Source organism: Phoenix dactylifera, chromosome 9, assembly GCF_051530095.1.
Source record: "Phoenix dactylifera cultivar Ajwa chromosome 9, Ajwa_hap1_PhDact_Kaust_v1.1, whole genome shotgun sequence".
In the NCBI taxonomy this organism is placed as follows: Eukaryota; Viridiplantae; Streptophyta; class Magnoliopsida; order Arecales; family Arecaceae; genus Phoenix; species Phoenix dactylifera.
Genome location: NC_143198.1, coordinates 30,746,175 through 30,765,647, shown reverse-complemented (window position 1 = coordinate 30,765,647; position 19,473 = coordinate 30,746,175). Strand labels below are relative to the sequence as shown.

The window sequence follows — 19,473 nt, the reverse complement described above, 5'->3', positions numbered from 1 at the left end:
TTTCATGTAAGTTAATTTGACCACACCGGAGTTCCCTTCCCTCTGTCATATAGATCATACAGTCCACTTCAATCACAGCAGGTCCAGCTCCTTTTGCGCCCAAGCAGCTTGCCATTCCCATTAATATAGACTTGGGGTAACTTTTTTCAGTAAAGAAACGGAAGGAGAGGAGGGGGGTACTGCAGAGCGAGCTTTCCTTACTACTTGTTATCTACAGATAATAGATTCTATTGAAAGTTCATAGGAGTAATATGGATCCACAATATTTCTGAACACAGAAACAGTTATCACATATCTCTAGTTTTCAGTTCTTCCTTGTTACTTTAACCATCATATTACAAATCATGAGCAAGTTTGCTGAGATGAGATATGCAGATGAACAGCACAAACCTATGGAGATGAGCAAGCTGATCAGCTCAAAAAAATATCTCCAGTTAGGTTAGACTACTTTTTTCCAAGAGTCTCAAAATGTTACTCCGAACACGGAGACCAAAACTGGAAATGAAAGCGAGAACTATAAGTGTGGGATGATGAGCGTTAAGTGCCAAAGAACTCCTCGGGGACATGAAATTTCAACCCCACTGCCTGAAATTAAATAAACCCAGAAATAAAGGAATTAAGTGTCAGGAGCATGTAACACAAATATCGGATGCATTATCTCATCACAATAAAACAATGCAAATAATTTCTCCCAAAAGGAAAAGAGAAGCACAGAACACAGGAGAACCAAACAATCAGGGGTGCAGGGACTTTGATAACTCATGTTGCATCTTGACATACACACCAGGAGCAACAGGCCATTATCATCAAAAAAAATTTCCATCTGTCACATGTCAAGGATGCTAATAGACTGCAATTTTACATCCTTCTGGAATACCAAGTCATTGAACTTGGAACTGAAGGCAAGAAATTGAATAATCTCAATTAATACAGTAACAACACATTTGTTTCATCAATTGTTTTGCTCGGGTAATTCATCAATTGTTTCAGCTCGAGTGAAAATGCTTTATGTCGAAATGCTTTTGTCTATGTTAGATTCTCCGGTCGAAATACGGGAAAACCCCATTAAATTTTCGATGGAAACGGAGTTTTGCGAATTCTCCCCGGAACTGGAAGATCATTTCGAGATCTTCGAGCATATTCGCCTTCAACGATTCATATACACTAAGACAAAAGTCTTATCCATTTGTAGATGGAACTTCGACAGCAGCTAGGTCTAGAGGGAAGTTGTGAGCATTACGTTCATGCATTACTTCCATAAGTCGATCGTGCACCTGTCGTGTGACCCGTTGGTCCTAAGCAATGTCTTTCGCGAAGCAAGGGGGATTATTCAGAGCAGGCTCAATGGACAACGGGGATGGAATAGCTGTTGGATGCGCTACGGAATGAATCGAGGAACTGAGGACATTTCCAATACCGAAAAAATCGGCATTTTGCACCTTCTAACATCTCGAGACGATAATTTGCTCGTCACGTTCCTTCGCTGCTCTTTCCTGGATTCTTCGTCGATTCCTCTTCCCCACCTTTTCAAAGATCTCTTTAATGAAAGCATTTTCCTCCTTCAGAATCTTCAATTCCAATTTTAGAATAGAGCTTTCTTGACCACCGAAGTCCCCGATCATGCTTGTTAGGGTTGAATGCGCCAGGTTTCAGATTCAAGCAGCTCGTTGCTACAGGATCAGTCAAGCTAAGCGAAGAGAGAAAAGCGGCAGTCCTTCCAATCAAGCACATCAACAGATGCCGCTTCCCATATCGGGTAAAAATGCAAACCGATAGCTGCAGAAGTAGGAGGACCCTCAAAAGGATCCAACCAAAAGCATCAGACAGGTACGGCCAGGTAAGGCATGAGTCGGAAGAAATTTCCTTCCATCGTAGAATTCTTCGCAGCAAGAACGCAATAGAGGACTTTTTAGGTTTTCATAGATGCGAATCCGCAGCAACCAACCCATATGTCTTTCGTCTTCTTTCATCTAGCTATTGCTCAAGCTAAAGCAGCCAATCGTCGAACAATCTGATCTAACATCTAACTGAAAAAGTTCCTATCCGCTGCTATGGACAGAATGCATCTGACATTGGTCATTTTAGCAATCGGAGAAAACGTTTCATCATAGTCTACCCATTGTCCCTTGGCTACCAGACGCGCTTTGAACCTACAAATGGTCTTCCACAGATGTAAGGAATAAATAACTAATTGACTCTAAAGAAAAGTTTAAGACAATAAGTACTAGGCTCAGGGTGAAGGCATAGGAAGGCTGAGGTACTAGAGGCAGATATTTGGCTGAAGGTGCTTGCTCGCTGCATGGGCATGTGATGTTAGTTTACAAGAGTTGAAGCACAAAGGATGCGTAGTTTGTTGGCCAAGGTGGCTATTGGCCAGGGTGGCCGCGATGCAGAAAAATGCTATCAATTGAGGCATTTGGTTTTGAGATGCAATGAGGCACTATATGGCTCAAATGTCAGCTACAAAGGGTGTCGAGGTACCAGAGTCTCAAACGCGAGGCAGGCCATTGGAATAGCTTTGTGATGGCACTATAGACTCGAGGTGAAGACAAAAGGGCAGTTAGGTCAAATTGAGTATTGGAAGAGATAGCATGAACAGTGGTTCTGCAGAGGTAGATTGTTGGGAGCTTGGAGCGAAGTCTGCTATGTCAAGAGACTTAAGCAAATTGTGAAATGGCCTTGATCAGATATCAGGGTCTCATTGGTAGCATTTGTGGATCTGCATTGGTATAGGATGATCTGGAGAAATGGGGGTGACTCGTTCATACTTGGGATTGACACAGTGTCGTAGGAATGGAAGGCATGGTGCTGTGCAGAAAAGGTCAGAACTCATGTTGAGGGCCACTCCTAGATCTAGATGGTCAAGAGTTAAGCTTGGATGCATTCCAAGAAGTGTCATTTTTGCGTTGCTGGAAGTGGATCTTAGCCACAAGTCGAAGTCTTGCAAGGTGCATATTCAAGTTTGGCCGCTCTTAGATCATAGGGGTCAAGATTTAAGCCTTGATGATAAGTCTAAAAAGTGCCGCTCCGCTCAGTTTTTGATGGAATTTGAAGGTTAGAGGACTGAGGATGCATTGGCACAAGCAATGGCCGTTGTTAGATTAAGGCAATCGGGAGTCAAGTGTTGGAAGAGTTCTAGAAATGCCACAAAGTTTTCAGTTGAAGTTGATGGTTGAAAGACTGCGAAAGGTCGAAAGACACAATGGCCGCTCTCAAATTAGGGCAATTGAGAGTTTGAGGAGTGCCATGTAGTTTTGGGTCAAAGGATTGCAGTGAAGAGACAACAATAGAGGCCAAAGTCAAAATATGGAGCAGTTTGGAGTTCCGTGGAAGAGTCAATGTGGTATGGATGATGGAATCTCAATGGTGGAGAGAAGATCAAGGACACCACGGCCGTAAGGCTCTGGCATGAGGAATTGTGATTGCAAAGTATGCAGTGGAGTTTTAGTTGTGGCAACCGACATGCAGTAGTGCTTGTTGGGTGTCGACGAGAATGTTAGTAATTGTGGGGGCACATTGTCACGGTCATGACTGCAACCTCTTTGCAGGGGGCGCCGGCATGGGTGTAACATGGTGCGGCGGAGGATCTTGCATGTGTCAAAAGATGCAATGCTCCTCGATACTATAGAACCCCCAGGGTCACCATCCAGTGGACGTCTTGCTGGGGTATTGCAGGGAGCAACGGATAGGTGTGGCACAGCATGTCCATGGCATGATATCGAGGGACTCAAGAAGCTTGATATTTGTCATGGCGGTAGATTGTCAGATATATGTGCGGATTCCTCATGGATTGAGGAGGGGCACAGCACTTTGGATGCGTTTCCGACTCCCTCAGGCTCGTAGGACACAGGTCCGTTGAAGCCCTCCTCAGTAAAGCATAGGTGTGTATTCTTCATATTCTGTACAAGGGATTCTAATTCCTTTTAGCTGTTCTTTTCTAAATATAAAATCTATTCTTCATTCACCTCACCTTAAGAACCAAACACAGTTTAGGAGTCTTTGAAATATTTGGAACACAGATGAAGTAAAACTCTCCACTTTTCTTTCTCTAACATCATTCCTCCCCTTATGAAAGGATGCCTACATGAAATAAATTCCAAATGTGCAATCCAACGAAAATCTTTGGGGCCTTCACTTGTCTTGGGTGTAACATAGAGAACGACAAATAATTATTTGTTTAACATGGAATGACAATCTTGGGGCCACTTTCTTAGCTTGATAGACCTTCACTGGGCACTTTGATACTCAGTTAAGTGTTTTGCAAACATTGGCTTTAGGATGTTTAGAAAGACGATACAAAATATGATGCTGATAGAGGTTTTACAGCCTCAGATATGTTTGGGACATTTTAAGCAAATTGAGATAGTTTGAACAAAATGACTGACAGCTTCATCCAATACAGACAAAATTAAGAATTTAAGATAAGCAGCCTGCTATTTTTTTCTTTTTCTTTTTGATGCTTTTAATTTTCTTTCAAGAAAAAATGATCAAGATTTGGTTAATGCATAGTTTTAACCAACCAAGCTTTTTAACTTTGACATGAATCAATAAGGTATCTGGATCTGAAACATTAGCCTCAATAAAATACCCAATGCAAGAATGTTTATACAAGTTTCTACTTGTCGTAAGTTTGGGATCAAAGAAGGGTGTCTCGTATGTTTACGCATATGCAATGATGTACAGATATGCGATCATTAGATGCTAGAGGAAAAACTGCATCTTTTACCCTTTCTAAAAAGTGAGAGAAACTGGATTTCGATCATAAGTTTGGGATCAAAGAAGGGTGTCTCGTATGTTCATGCATATGCAATGATGTAAAGATTTGCGATCACAAGATGCTAGAGGAAAAAATGCATCTTTTCTCCTTTCTAAAAAGTGAGAGAAACTGGAATTCGAAACACTAAAGCTCCCTACACAATTTTGTTGGTGAAGAATATATTAACTTATTTTTTTCATGTATTCTTAAAAACTTTAGTACTCAAGGTGAATGAGGAACTGGATGAGGACAACATGGATAATTTAGTTGATAATCCTATTGGAGATAAGAATCTAGACACAGACAAGTGTGTGTATATGTAGCGTTTAAATCATTGTCAATGCTGACTGAACATTTGTTTGCTTCATTAGAAGCCATTTTAAATCTTATTCTGTTACTTAGTATCAAATACTGATAAGGCATATGCTAACTTAGCTATTTAATGTTATTCAGTTGCCTATAACTCATGGAGTTAATTGCATTTTAACTTGGCCATTTAATTCAGCTGGTTAGAGTTCATCAGATAAGCAAACAGATTTAGTAAGGCAACAACAATGGAACCAGAATATTTGAAATTAAAATAAAAGGAAAAGAACTCTTATTTTACCTGGGCAAATTTAATATCAGCATCACTGTGATCATTGACTCTCCCAGCTGCATCACCGACATAGAAGGATCTGCAGATAAAGAAAGGCACTAGTAAAATATTCTTTTCATCTTATACACGTACAACCAAACAGCTGAAGGAATTATTCATAAATGACGATGGAAAAATATGAATCCTGAAAGCTCTTATAAAACATAATATATTGTTACTACAATTTTCTTTCAATTGAAGCATTTAGTCATTTTAGATAGTATTATATGTACGTCAGTTCAATTTATGGTGCTTTTGTGGGGTTAAGAGTGTGAAATGACTGTCTGTTTTAGAGTGGCCAATAATTGCAGTTTGCAAACTTTCAATGAAGGGCTAGCCATGCAAATGTGGTTGGCTTAATGGATCATACCATCAAGGTGTGATCCATTAAAGTTCGAGAATCTTTCACAGCCAGCTATCAAAATTAAAGCTAAACAAGATCTGAAACTTTCTGTAAGGGAGGCCTCGCATAAAACCTAAAAGGCTACATAGCTGGCACAGATATCTATCTTAACGGATAAGAAGTTTACAGCATGGGACCATGGAGAAGCCCTCTGAGGTGAGTTCAGATGAAAATGCAAAATGAGCAAGCTTTGATATAAAATACTGAATCCATCTATTGGCACAAGTTGTGGCCAAAGAGCTAACATAAACAGAACCGCCCAAGAAGAGTAAGCAAAACTACAATTCTAACTCCCTGTATTATCAGATTGCACATGACCTCCAAAGAAAATTAAGAAAAGAATAGTTTCAGATTAACGAATTATGTTGTGTTGAATGATAGGAGAGAAGAATAACTGATCCATGTCAATCGCAATGCCAGAGTTGAAGTGTTCTTCCATTAGCCTCCACATTCCAGGTTTTGGTTTGCGAAAGGGATCTTCAGTTCGATCCTTGCTTGTCCCTAGCCCGCAAGCTATAAAAACCTGCACAGAAATGAAGTTCAAGTATGCTAAAGATTTCAGCAGCAGTATAGATGCGTGAGAGAGAGAGAGAGAGAGAGAGAGAGAGAGAGATGATTTATGAGGTAACAAAAAAATTTGCAAAACTTTGAATTTAAACTAAACATAAAAATAGAGGTCAAGGATATATTATGGGAAAAACAAGAATTCCAAGAAAAAATTTATCCAGTGTACCTGAATTGGGACTTTAACATGCTTGATAAAGTTGTCAAGTCTCCCTATTTTGGAATCCACAGCTTGTTGTCGTTTGTTCTTCCAGCGCTCAATGTTTGATTCATTGGTAAAGATAACCTAATGATGAAGAATATATGTCAATAAGACACCTTCTTTTCAAAATCTTAATAGAAAAGGATGGATAAAGAACACATAAACCACAAGCAGGTTCCCAAAATCAAGGCACCCTGAGTGCCTGCCTCTCAGAAATTTACAGGTGGCTGAAATACAAATTTTTTTTTTTTTTGCAAAAAGAATGTGAATACTTTATGGAGCAACATGAACATTATCTACCAACCAGCTTGTAGCCAGTGTTATACAGTCCTTGCAGCTTCTCAGGAACCGATGGATACATCAGAGACCAAGCATCTGGACCAATTCTGCACCTTAGGCAATGTTAGGTCTAAATTCTTAATCTATGGTTAAATCTTTAGATCACAAAACCTGGCTGCATCAGAGAATTATCAAGGATTGTAGCATACAAAATTGATTACGATCAGATTTTATTAGTCAATTAGTATCTCCTCCACATCTAGTTTTAAACCATTCTCATGTTTTCCATGAGTCACTAAAATGAGGATACACTGCTTTCATAACGAGAGAAGTAATATATGCCATAAACGGTGTTAAGTTAGCTGTCATTTTCTTTCAAATATATGGCTTCTATTCAGATGCCTGTATATTTTCAATACAGACCAGTATCAACAAGATGTACCAGTCATGCAGTCATCTAATTTTATACTTACTAAAAAATACATGCATTAGGAGAAAACTTATGAGAAAATATGGCAATAATGCTGGTTGCAATATGGTTAAGCTCTCAGAAAACCAGATGCACACGTCATCCTGACAAACTTATGATAACTTCCTTCAACCTTATCCACTTAAACCCAAGAAACAAAGTAAAACAAGCAATTCTACTTTTTCCTCAGCCTAAACTGATTTGTCAAATATATGCATTCAGAACAAAATGAATAGATGAACAGCAGAAGATCAATGTCAAAATATGACTATTCTAGATACCTATTTCACCATGAGTTAAGCAGAGATTTGCAAAATGATTTTTCTTGAAACACTTGAGGATATTCTCCATCTTATTAGGGGAGTTGATAAACTAGCACAAATGTGCCTAATCCTTTCTAATTAAATTCTCCCAACAAGGTTCAAAGGGAAGTGCTCTGAATGGAGGACTGAAACGTTTTTGCACCACTGCAAGAGCACACCTTCAAATGGACTGTAACCAAATTTGAATTTCTCAAGCAATCATTTTTAATGGAGGCATTCTCTCTAGTTGTTTCTGTTCCTGGAAATAAATAACAGTCCATCACTTCTTACATTGCAAATTCAAAAGCAAATTTGAAGGACCACTCAAAAAAACTAAAAACATATTTTTCAAACAATTTTTACCTTGAGACTTCAGACCTTTCATTATTTTTCAGCATTTAGCATGGAAACCTTGCTTACCGGTCCATCTATGGATAGTGAGAGGAATAGATGAATTTGAGTATTTCAAAAATAGGTATATGCTATTCTTAATATTAAGGGTCTGTTTGGCTTTTCCTACAAGATTGGGCTGAAAATCCCTTAGAATTCGTGGAGTAGGCCATCCATTTAAGCATAGCCTTGTACAACTAAAACTCCACCCAACCCAAATCCCATGGGAAGAAAAAAAGACCTCCATAAGTCTTTTTTTTTCTTCCTGCAGACTAAAGGCTAACATCTGGATTGGGTTTGGACAGGTTCTTAGAAAATGAAAGCTAGATTAGATAGGCCAACAGACCCAATTCCTGCATGATTTTTAGCCCAATCCTGTAGGAATATCCAAACAAGCCCTAAATGTTGGAATTGAGATGATGATTTCCTCTTGGATTAAGACATTAGAAGAGCTCAAGGATGTTTCCTTTGGTTGAGTTCGAAGATGTCTTCATATCTTTATTCACAAAGGAAATGGAAGATAATTTAAGCATGGATCATTAGTGGATATAAACGGCAATGCAAAGTGAACAACATTAAAACTCTGTTAAGATTTGGTTTAAGTTGGAATCTATGAATGGCAAGCTATGCATAAGAATGACTACTTTTGCAGCTCTGTTGAAGGTGTGTTAGCATGTCTTCTCAGGGAAAAAAAAAGAGGGAAAAGAAAAGAAATGAAGGTGCATTAACTTCAATGCTCCCAAAGAAAGATAAGACTTTACCTTGTACCTAGGACTCAAATAAGCAAGTTCAAGTCATAAACATTGCCAAATTCTATAGAAAAACAGAGGCCCTAATGTATTATTTCTGAATTCACTTGGTAAATTTCTGAAAACATGGAAATACAACACTACAACATTATCACATTTGTGTTCAATGCAAAGGCTTCAATATATTTGTAAAATGCTAATGCAATTATGACAATAACAAATCAACAGACCATCAGCTCAAACATCAATTCTTAAGTTAAACATCATACCGTTTCACAGATGTATTCACAAGACATCCATCGAAATCAAATGCAGCAATTTTTTCAGAATCATGAAGACCTTCTTCCTAGTCACATACAGGAACCAAAAACACAAATGATATTATATCTTGTTAAAAATCCCAGGCTATTAGTTTCAGTGGAAGGATGAAAAACTATTAAGGAAAATCAATTGATAACATCTATTGCTGAAAAATAATTTGAGACTACTTTTAATAGAAGGCCATAACTAAGGCAGTGATGAGTATTAAAAACAAGCATCATAAAAACAAGTCGTCTTTGGCTTTTGGATTTGGTACAACAACATTCCCGAGCCTATGTTTACACAACCTTCCCTTTGTTACTCTTATGAATGGGCCCGCTTAGTGAAAGAAGTGCTAAGCAGCGATTGGGAGCCGGAAGTCGAAGGGCGAAGACAAAAGCTACAGAGGCACGGCAACATGTTGAATTCTATTAAATACCACACAACCACCAAACCAACAAGCGGAGGTCTGAGCGGCAACATGGAACGCCGGGAGAATAGCGTGGACACGCCACGTTCTCCATCATCCACTATGGGCGAGACTGGTATAAGGTTGAGTTTACGTGCGAGGAGGACTTGCTTTATGTGCTGTAGAACCGACCTTGGTTTATCAAGGGCCAGATTTTTTCCCTCCGAAGGGGGACCCCGGCCAGAGCTCGAGTAACAAGTGTTCTTGTATGGGTTAGGCTTCCCCCTTCAGATGTGGGATGCAAGAATCTTGGCTGAGCTAGTTTCTGTGGTAGGTCAGTTTGTTAAAGTGGATCATGCTTCCTTGGAGGGGACACATTGTGTCTTCGCTCGGGCCTGTATGCAGCTGGATCTCTCTCGTCCCTTAAAGAGGTGCCTTGAACTGGAATGGGTGCCTAACCCATTCTTCTCTTCCTCAGGGGCTAGGAGCACGAGACCTTAGCCCTGGGTGCCTGGAACAAACTAGCTCCCTCAGGGAAAGCGAACTAACTTCCACCTGTTGACTATATATTGCCTTCTGCCGATGGCAACTTCAGTAGATTGTTACACTCGTGCTTGGGAAAAGACCGACCTATGAAAATTTCCATCTTTCCTTGAGGACGCGAAGACCCCAACTAGGCTTGTTGATGAAAAATGGAATGGTATAAAATGAAATTATAGCAAACTCTATATAAAGGAAAGCAAACTATATATATATATATATATATATATATATGATGGAATAATTCAACCCACAAAAATTGTGATTCATTGTGAAGTAACATGATATTGATAAAGAAATTCTAGCATTGAAATGAGAATGTATACTATTTAAGATCTATAGAAAATAAAATACAAGTCATTCAGTTCTAACTAAAACTAATAATTATCTGAAAAAAAACTAAATTTTATATTTTAGCCAATTAATTAATGTACATAGTTGATGAGATTTGACAAAGTTAGCTCAGGTAAGATATAACTATAGGACAGGATACTGTTAGATATCTAATTGTAAAGTTAAAATAGATAAAGATCAACGTTCATATAAGAAATGTATGATAATTATGCCATCTAAATTAAAACATGAACATGCAGAAATTGGAATTGTGTTACCTGACATCATCCTTGGAAGTCAGAAGAGTTTATTAGTTGTTGCATATTATAGATTATCAGTTATTTCCATGAGATCAACTTCGAACCTCAAAAGATAATTACACAATAGAGGTTATTCGTTTATAAAGTATTGGACAATAGAGTTACTAATCCACCAGGATTTTAAATTGACTATTTATTGAACTGGTATCCCCTACGGAAAACAAACAAAGAAAGAGAACAAAAAATGTTGAGGCGTTGAACAACTAAATGATACAGAATTTATCAACAGTATATGGACACAACGAGTATCAAGACGGAAATTCCTGAATAGGCATCCACAAGATAAAAAGAAACGAAAATCACCCATCTGTCCATCATAAGTATATAAAAAAGCACATGTATATTCCAAGACATAAGAAGCATGAAAACACATATCATGCTTGTCTTCCCTTAACCGAGTGTTGGATCACCAATAACTGGCCACTTAAGGAATGATACCTTCTCTTATGAGTGCATCATATTTAGCTTAACATGTATCAACCATTCTTTCACCAAATCTAATTACCTTCCATGTCCAAGATGTCCAAGATGGTCAGACGCCATGTTATTATCATCTATCAAGACTAAATTGCCTCTTGCTGTACAGTACCAGATTGCCTATACATATGGTCTGGTAGTAGAATAATAAAATTTCAATGGACAGGCATAGTACATAATGCCAACTTTTACGAGCACCTATTGAATAAACAGAGAGAATAAAATGATAAATCTTCCACACAACTGGCAGAGTAAAAGAATATGATTCCAAGAACTAGAAGAGAGAGTTTTTTCTTAAATTTATTCCAAGTGAAAGCAGATCTGGTCCTCATGATCTCCTTTGGAAGTCAAGACATCTAAATACTCCTAAGATGTATACAAATGTATAAAATGAGATATATGATCCCACCAAGGTACGTCATCTTGGTACAAGTTCCCGTACCGGTGCCACCCTGTTATTATGTCGATACGCCCATTACGAGAGCCGGTTCATCATACCGAGTATCAGTATGCCTCTTGTACCGCATACCAGTTCGATACTAGTACAGTATGGCACACCCCGTACCGCCCAGTTCGGTATGGTATAGCATACCGTGATCCCCACATGTATAAAATAATTTTCTGTGCCAGTATATCATAACCAATCACAAATCACAAAGAAAAGTGATTGTGTAATATATAAACATATATATAAGCTTAAATGATGTGACCGCACTATCAAATGAGGAATTATCAAACACCCACACATGAGATAACCATCCACCCAAACCCAACTCACTCACTTTCACAAGATTAAATCATCCATCTTTTCGCTATTTTAACATGATAATCACAGCCATTCATCTTCACTATTTTTATACATGAAAACAATTATCCACCCAAACCAACTTTTCTTTCATAAGAGAACACATTCATCTGCAAATTACAATATCAACGTACCTGTCTGCACAACTTTCCCTTGTGGAATAGAGAGATCCACCCAACTTCCCCCCATGAGACACTCTCGTGTGTATACCATCTAGTTTCAATAGTTAGTATAGTTGTATATTCGATATTGTTTTATAGTAAACTACAACCTCTAGTCCTCTATCCAAACAGATATAACAAATCCATAATCAATTCTGCATCACAAGGAGGTAAACAATGATATTCTAAGGGTTGCCTCTGATGATGCATCCATAACCAACATCCTTGTATCAACCATCAGTTGTTCACAGGTCTCTCTTTGTTTTTCTTCCTGATAGTGCAATCTTTTCCAAATCCCTCCTCACAAATCTTATCTAGGTATTTTACATCTTCCTGTCTTTTCTGACCCATCCAAACATTCGTACCTTAGTTTTTGTGGCAATGTTTATTACAAAAGTTGATTAAATGTACTTCTTGAACCTCATACATTATACATGGTCAAACAATTAGCAAGCTGGTTGATGACAAAATGAAATCACATTAACAATGATAATCCTTAACTTTAAAATAATCTTACTCGCTCACGAAAAATGAGCGTCTTGAAGGTCTTCCATTTTGGTGAAAGGGTGGCATCCTGGACCAAAAAACAAAACATAAATCACCAGGCAGATTGATGCATCAAAGGAAAAGTTGTCAAAAAAAAAATCATTATAGTTAGAAAATGCATGCATACAAACAATAACAAGTTATCTTCCTATAATATTTCAAGTAAAAGAGATGCATATGCATTACTAGTATGCTTAAAGAAAGGGGGGAACACCTTGTATTGATCTTTGATATCAGATGCAGAAAAGGCCATCTTGAAGTCATCCCTTTTGCCATCTACAGGCAACTGACAAAAAACATATGGATGAAATGATTTGTTTACATCAGTAATAACTCCAAAAAAGATTTTACATCAGTAACATGAAAATAAAAGGTATGTGCAATGTCAAAGCCACAGGAATAGCAAGAATATAATTAATACTCACCAGGTGGCTGTAAAGGCCAGTCATTTATGACCAACCTATCCAACCAATGAAGGGCCATTGTGTGCTAGACCTAGATTTATAAATAAACTCAGTTTTATATGTGGACAAGCAAAATCTCTAATATCCTTTTTATTACAAGGAAGAAGAAGAAGAACTTGTACCGATAACAGTTGCTTGCCTTTTTTTAATGGTTGTACCATTTCTGCTATGATTTTAATTATCATGTATTCCTTAACAAATTATGAGTTTCTATTAGTCGAGTAGTTGTTCCCTTATATATAACTTTTAACGGTTCACAATATCATAAGAAGAAAAAAGACAAGAAAGAGGTAATACATATAACACTTTGACAAACAATTATTATATATAAGCCCCATGTCTCGCACATGCATACACTCATCCACCCAACAAAGCAATCTGCATGCAATAATATATTTACTTAAGTTGACATCTGAAAATATAAGTTATCTTACTAATCCAGTTAAAGACATAAGAATGTGTAACTTTGGCTCCTCTAAACTCTTTTCTATAATTTCATTATGCCCAGCTTGACCTGTACTACAAGTCTATAAGAAAAAGGATAAGTGGATGACAGCAAAAAAAAAATAATCAAAGACCGTATAAGCACCATCTAGCTATATTCTAGTTCAACAGTAGAACATGCTGACCTCTGGTTTCTTCAAATCCTCTTCCTCTAACTCTTCAATTGCACTGCCATCTCTTTTACTAACCTAAAATAAAGGAAACAACAGAAATAAGTTAAATTAGCATTATATAGCACATACTTTAATGGGCAGCTTGCGGTGGTAGACTTCACCATGCTTCTGCTCTCCATGTCACCAGACTCATGACACTGTAATCTAAAAATGCTAGTAGAAGACAACAAAATCATAAACATATCATAGAAATAAAATGACAAATAACTGAAGCACGAGAATATAAGAGTTTGCATAGTTCAGCTGTATGCCTACATCCATGGGGCAAGAGCTCTGTCAAAATTGAGTTAAATCAGAAAGGATAACCAGGTATGAGCTAGAAGTTACAAGCTATATTCCCTAAACACCGACACAGATATTTACCCAAATTCATGACACCTTCGCGACATGATACGACCAATAAATAGGATGACCTAACTAAGGCATTAATCTGAGATGGAAAGAAACATTTTTTATTTTATTTCTTTAAAATCAAAGAAAAAACTCATCTTCACTATGGCACGTAAGAGAACAAGGCTATCAAATACATTAATGTACAAGAAGGCCTCCTTTTGTTTCTTCAAACATAAAAGCCCACATGTTTTTATGGAAAATCATCTATAAGGCACATCATGTACCTTCTCCTACTTTGTTTTCTCTGATCTGTTGGTAAAGATCCTCCTTTCCATCTCTATAGGAGGTCCCCGTTGCTATTAATCTAAAAGATGTTCTTAACAGTAAAAACAGTTTTCATTTTCCTCAGAAGGTGATGCTTCACAATCAAAGATATCAGAATTTTTATTTTTTAGTGAAATTGACGAATACCAACATATTCTATGTAATACAAGGAGATGGTGAAAATTAGAAGTAGAAAACAACAGAAATCATACCTCCATGGCAGTCTGGCTGGATGATGCAGCAGCCTCTAGCTTCCTTAATGCATCTTGGTCACAATTCTGAGCCCTCCAGCACATATATCGTAAGAAAAATATAGCATAACAAAATTACATGGATATCAAAGAAAAGTAATTTTAAATCAATCAATAACGAGAGAGGGATTGCCCGACCTTTAAAGAAGAAAACCCAGTTATCTCCTCCGCAGCAATATGCAGGTGGGACTGAGTCGGAAAGCAGTCTATGTGATACCATTTCACGAGGTCAAAGCCTCGAGGGTTTTTTCTTAAAGAGCCCAGCCTCAGAGAACCTGCAGCTATTGCCTTCCTGCAGTTTTTGCATGAAGATCGGTTGGATTTGGCATACTCCGCAACTACTTTATGGGGGACCACTGGAGAATTCTTTTCAGTGGACTCTTCATCCCCACCTTCATCTGTGTTTGAGAGCTAAAAAAGGAAAGGATAGCAGCAACAACATCAAGACCAAAACAGCATCTGACTAGTTATTCTATTTCAACAGGAAAGTATGTCAACCTTTTGTTGCTTTGAACCCTTTTCCTCAAACTCTTCGGCTGCATCCCCATCTGTTTTACCAATCTAAAATAAAGAAATAATAAAATTAAGCTAAATTAGCCAAATATATCACATGAATTTAATCAACAACAAGCCACACCTTCAGAGACTTCTCTACGCTTCTATCAGTCTCCACTTTACCATGCTACTGACACTTACAATGCTGTACAAAAGCAACAATAGAAAAAGACTCTGCAAGAAGACAACCACTTACGTGGTTCAGCAATATACCTACATCAATGGAGTAACATCTTTGTTTTCTCCAGTTGAATTGGAGAAAAAAACAGGGTACAAGATATAAGTTGGGCCACAATATCTAACATTTGACATGGAGAAGATGGCCACTTCAGACTTGATAGAACCCATGGACACTGCAACTGGATTCATCATCAAACCAAATGATGACCACCAATATTTTGATTTTTTTTCAATTTTCAAGAACGAAATTCTCTTCCATGGCTTTTGGAAATTGTTGTACAAAAAGACCTCCTCATAACAATCCATACTTTTTTTTGTTGAAATCACTAAGCGGCACCATGTGCCTTCTCCTATGATCTTTACTCTGATCCGTTGGTACAGATCCTCCTTTCTTTAAACTTAACAATTAAACAAATAATAGGTCTCTGCTGCTGTTAATCAGACAGGTGCAAGAGACCGACTTCTTTCATCAGACCAGTTTTATTCTCGCTTGAAAAACAAAGCTTCACGATTGAAGAGACTAAAATTATCACGACTCAACAAGATCTAAGCATCCCCAAATATTTCTTTCATTCAGAAAATACAATGAAAGGAGTAACACTTAAAATAGAAAAGAAAAATTCAAACCTCATTAACAGTTTGTTCGGATGATGCCGTAGCCTCTAGCTTCCTTTTTTTTTGCTGAAAAGCCTCTAGCTTCCTTAATGCATCCTGATCAAAACTCTGAACTCCCCAGGAAATAATCATAAAGAAAATATTGTAGAAAAACTACATGGACATCAAGAAATAAGTCTTTCTTTAGCCAGTCAAGAAAGGAACAGGGATCGCTCAAACCTTCAAAGAAGAAAACCCCAGTATCTCCTCCGCGGCAGCAAGCGGATGATCCCGAGTCGGAAAGCAATCCAAATGATACCATTTCTTGAGGTCAAACCCCCGAGGGTCCTTGCTCGACGAGCCTACCCTCAGAGAACCCGCGGCGATGGCCTTCCCGCAGTTCTTGCAAGAAGAGCGGCCGGACTTCGCGTACTCCGCGACCACCTTGGGCGGCGGCGCCATTGGAGAGAGCGAGGCGAAGGCTAGAGGAGGTAGGCGAGCGCGAGCGCTGGCCGCGAGGAAGGGGAGGGTCGAGATTTTAGGGCTTTTGACAAGAATGGAGAGGTAGGGGAGGAGCACGAGCATGGGGAGAGGGAAGCGGTTGCTAGGGTTTTATAGCCATATATCCGCCGGGGGGAGCGGTGGAACGGTTAATGGAATACAATTTCACGCCATTCTCCGGTTCTTGGATGCTTTAGGCAAGGAAGAGAGAAGGGCGGGAATGGCGACGTCAAGGTCTTGAGCGGTGTCAGGGAGGGCATGGGAGAAGGCTTGGGCGCTTTCATCATTTCATAGCGAAAATCCTTGATGCCAATCATTATAGAAAGACGGCAATACACTTGCCGGCTTCAGATGCCATGTAGCGGGAAAGATCAGAAAACGTGGAGCACGATCAAGGAGGCCCATAATCTTACTAAACTTAAATAAATTCTAAATAATCTCGTAGATAATTTTTTTAGCTCCCTGATTTATTAATTTACTAATCTTGTTAATTAGAAAATCTGTACATCAAAAAATATTTGTCAACTCCCTATTGATTTTTTTCATAAAAAAAAAAGAAGGCAATTGGTGTTTCAAACTTAAAAATTAGTAGACTGTGGCTATCTCAACTTATCAATGTTCAAAATTGTAGAAAGGGACAAATCCAGATTTAAATTTCTCGGCAGCTATCACTTTTCTCTGGGACACAATGAGGTATTATGTTTTGCTTCACTTAGTAGTCCATGAAATAAAACAGCTAATGCAGCAATAGAGTTGTGAATAGGTTAGTTGTTTTCATAATCCTTTAGATGCATAAGATTGTTGGGATGTATTAAGATTTTCTCTAGCAGATGGATATATACTATAGTTAATATCTCAAATTAATTACAATGAATATCAATTCCCTTAATGAGCAAGGTCCCCAAACCAGTTCTATACATATTTTTTTAAAAAAATAAAAGGAATGTTCTCACATATAACCTCCCTTGGATACAAATATTGCATGTCTCTAATGTAAAACATCTCAGCAATGATTGAAGCAGGTGTCGAAGCTCCAATAGACCTTGTGATCCTCCTTTTTTTTTTATTTCTTTTAGGAGTGGGGGGAATAATTCAACCATTAGCATCCATACGAAGAATACCAAAAAGCTCAGGTGGGGCTGACTAGGCTAACTCCCAAGAGATTGCCCTGAAGTGATTAGTCATAAAAAAAAACTTACGTATAAACATGAATAGCCTCAAAGAAGCTCAACGATGTGATCATCCTCCTCCTCGTATCCTCCAAAATGGGATGAGAGACATTAGGATCGGAGGTTAAACAACCAGCAGGTAAGCATTGGGATATAACAAGTTTTTTTTTTCTTTTTCTTTTTTTTTATGGTTTAAGAAAATGGGAGCAAGTTCTCCATTGTCAAGTAAGTCCGAGTGGCGTCAGCCTGAGCCTACCATATGACAAGGCCCGCTCTTTAGTTTCACAGCGAGGGACAGAAGGTGAAGGACCAGCTCTGCTGAAACAGAGAAGAATAAAATAAAGGTACTCACGACCCTTCCATTTTTCCTTGTTATTGTGGAATATAAACGAAAAGGAAACATTCTTGTCATCTTAGTTCAGCTCATCCAACCTGCAGACATATCAGAATTTGTAAGAAATTTGGAGCCAGATCATGGATTTGTGAGCTTTCCAATGAAGTTGCAACGATATACTCTACAGATAATAGTCATAGTTTTTTTTTTATGATGAGAATCATTAGGTTTTTATGAAAAGAATAGTGAAAATATTTGAGAGAAAAAAGAATGGTGCAGATGAAGTAGGTAATATGCTGATAGGCATATTGTCCAGTGGCATTGCAGTTTTAGACCAGCTAACATAGCGAATGACATTAGTTTCACAAACATGCAAGAGTTTGCTTGGATCACCGCCATCTAGCTCGATAAAGTACTAGTGATTCCCATTAAACAACGGTAGATGAGATCCAACTTCCACTCTGGCACTCCAAAAGCCCATCGGGGATTCTAATGGGCTGGGCTTGGTCCGAACATACGTACAAAATTTCCAACGGCCCTAAGGCCCGAACAACATTAAAGTTCACCCTCGAACGAGGCCTTTTAAATAATGTAGTTCGATTCTTGTGAATGGAACCAGTTAATGCGATTTTATTGCGCATGGGTCCAAAGTTGACATGAGGGAGCAACCGGATTTTAACGACCAGTGTTTTTGATGGACTAGAAAATATTTTTTTGACTGTCTAAAAATATTTTGGACAATATAATAGTATTTAGTGAAAAAATTGAAAAGCTATTTTAGCGCGCTGAGAAACTATTTTAGATTTATAATTCTTTTTAAGACCAAGATACCCATAATAAAATTATATAATTACACTTAGTGTCTCTTTATATTTTTTTCAAAAATTAATCTCTAAAAATATTACATTAATAAAATATTAATATATAATCATAATAATGATAATCTTTTATATCAAAATATTGTATTATATTATAAATACAATATTATATTATATAATATCAAATTATGTTATTATATTATATTATAATAATTTTATATTATATCATATATTTATATATTAATATATATTATATTTTACTATATTATGTAATATTTTTTATGGCCATTGTACTAATTTTTTTAAATTTATTTATTAAATATATATTAAAATTTTTAAATATTTTTAAAATAATAAATATTTTTTATAAAAAAAGCTCTGCTTCCCTGAAAGCTCGCTCGCCAAACAACATAGTAGCATGTGCTTCAGACGACCTCCATCTTCCTGGAGGGTGATTCGGCCACAATGATCGGCTGGGTCCGACGAGGCATGAGCAGAGATGGAGATGTTTATCCTCTGCTCTGTGATATGTGGTTGATGGTGAGGGAGGGCATTACATTTCAGGCTATGCATGTATATCGTGAGACTAACAGGGCAGCAGACTAGATGGCGCATATATAGCGAACCACTC

The 19,473-nt window shown here is 37.8% G+C and overlaps 1 protein-coding gene across 3 annotated transcripts; it reads right to left on the bottom strand.

Annotated features, from left to right (window-relative positions):
- Positions 1-265: 265 nt before the first annotated feature.
- Positions 266-16,797, bottom strand: LOC103709018 (phosphoesterase). 3 transcript variants are annotated; one of them, XM_039131180.2, is made up of 14 exons: positions 16,261-16,797; positions 16,054-16,149; positions 15,190-15,252; positions 14,830-15,102; positions 14,653-14,718; positions 13,736-13,798; positions 12,857-12,928; positions 12,614-12,670; positions 9,021-9,097; positions 6,867-6,948; positions 6,530-6,646; positions 6,192-6,319; positions 5,364-5,433; positions 266-585 (listed from the first exon to the last, which is right to left on the bottom strand). In XM_039131180.2, exons 1-14 carry the CDS (start codon positions 16,603-16,605, stop codon positions 538-540), a joined length of 1,557 nt encoding a protein of 518 aa, XP_038987108.2. In that variant the 5' UTR covers positions 16,606-16,797; the 3' UTR covers positions 266-537. The 3 variants fall into 3 exon arrangements, with proteins under 3 accessions (XP_038987108.2, XP_038987109.2, XP_088561089.1); XM_088704963.2 differs by lacking the exon at positions 266-585 and adding an exon at positions 1,895-2,150 and having other exon boundaries at positions 16,261-16,781; XM_039131181.2 differs by lacking the exons at positions 6,867-6,948; positions 9,021-9,097 and having other exon boundaries at positions 16,261-16,781.
- Positions 16,798-19,473: the final 2,676 nt, after the last annotated feature.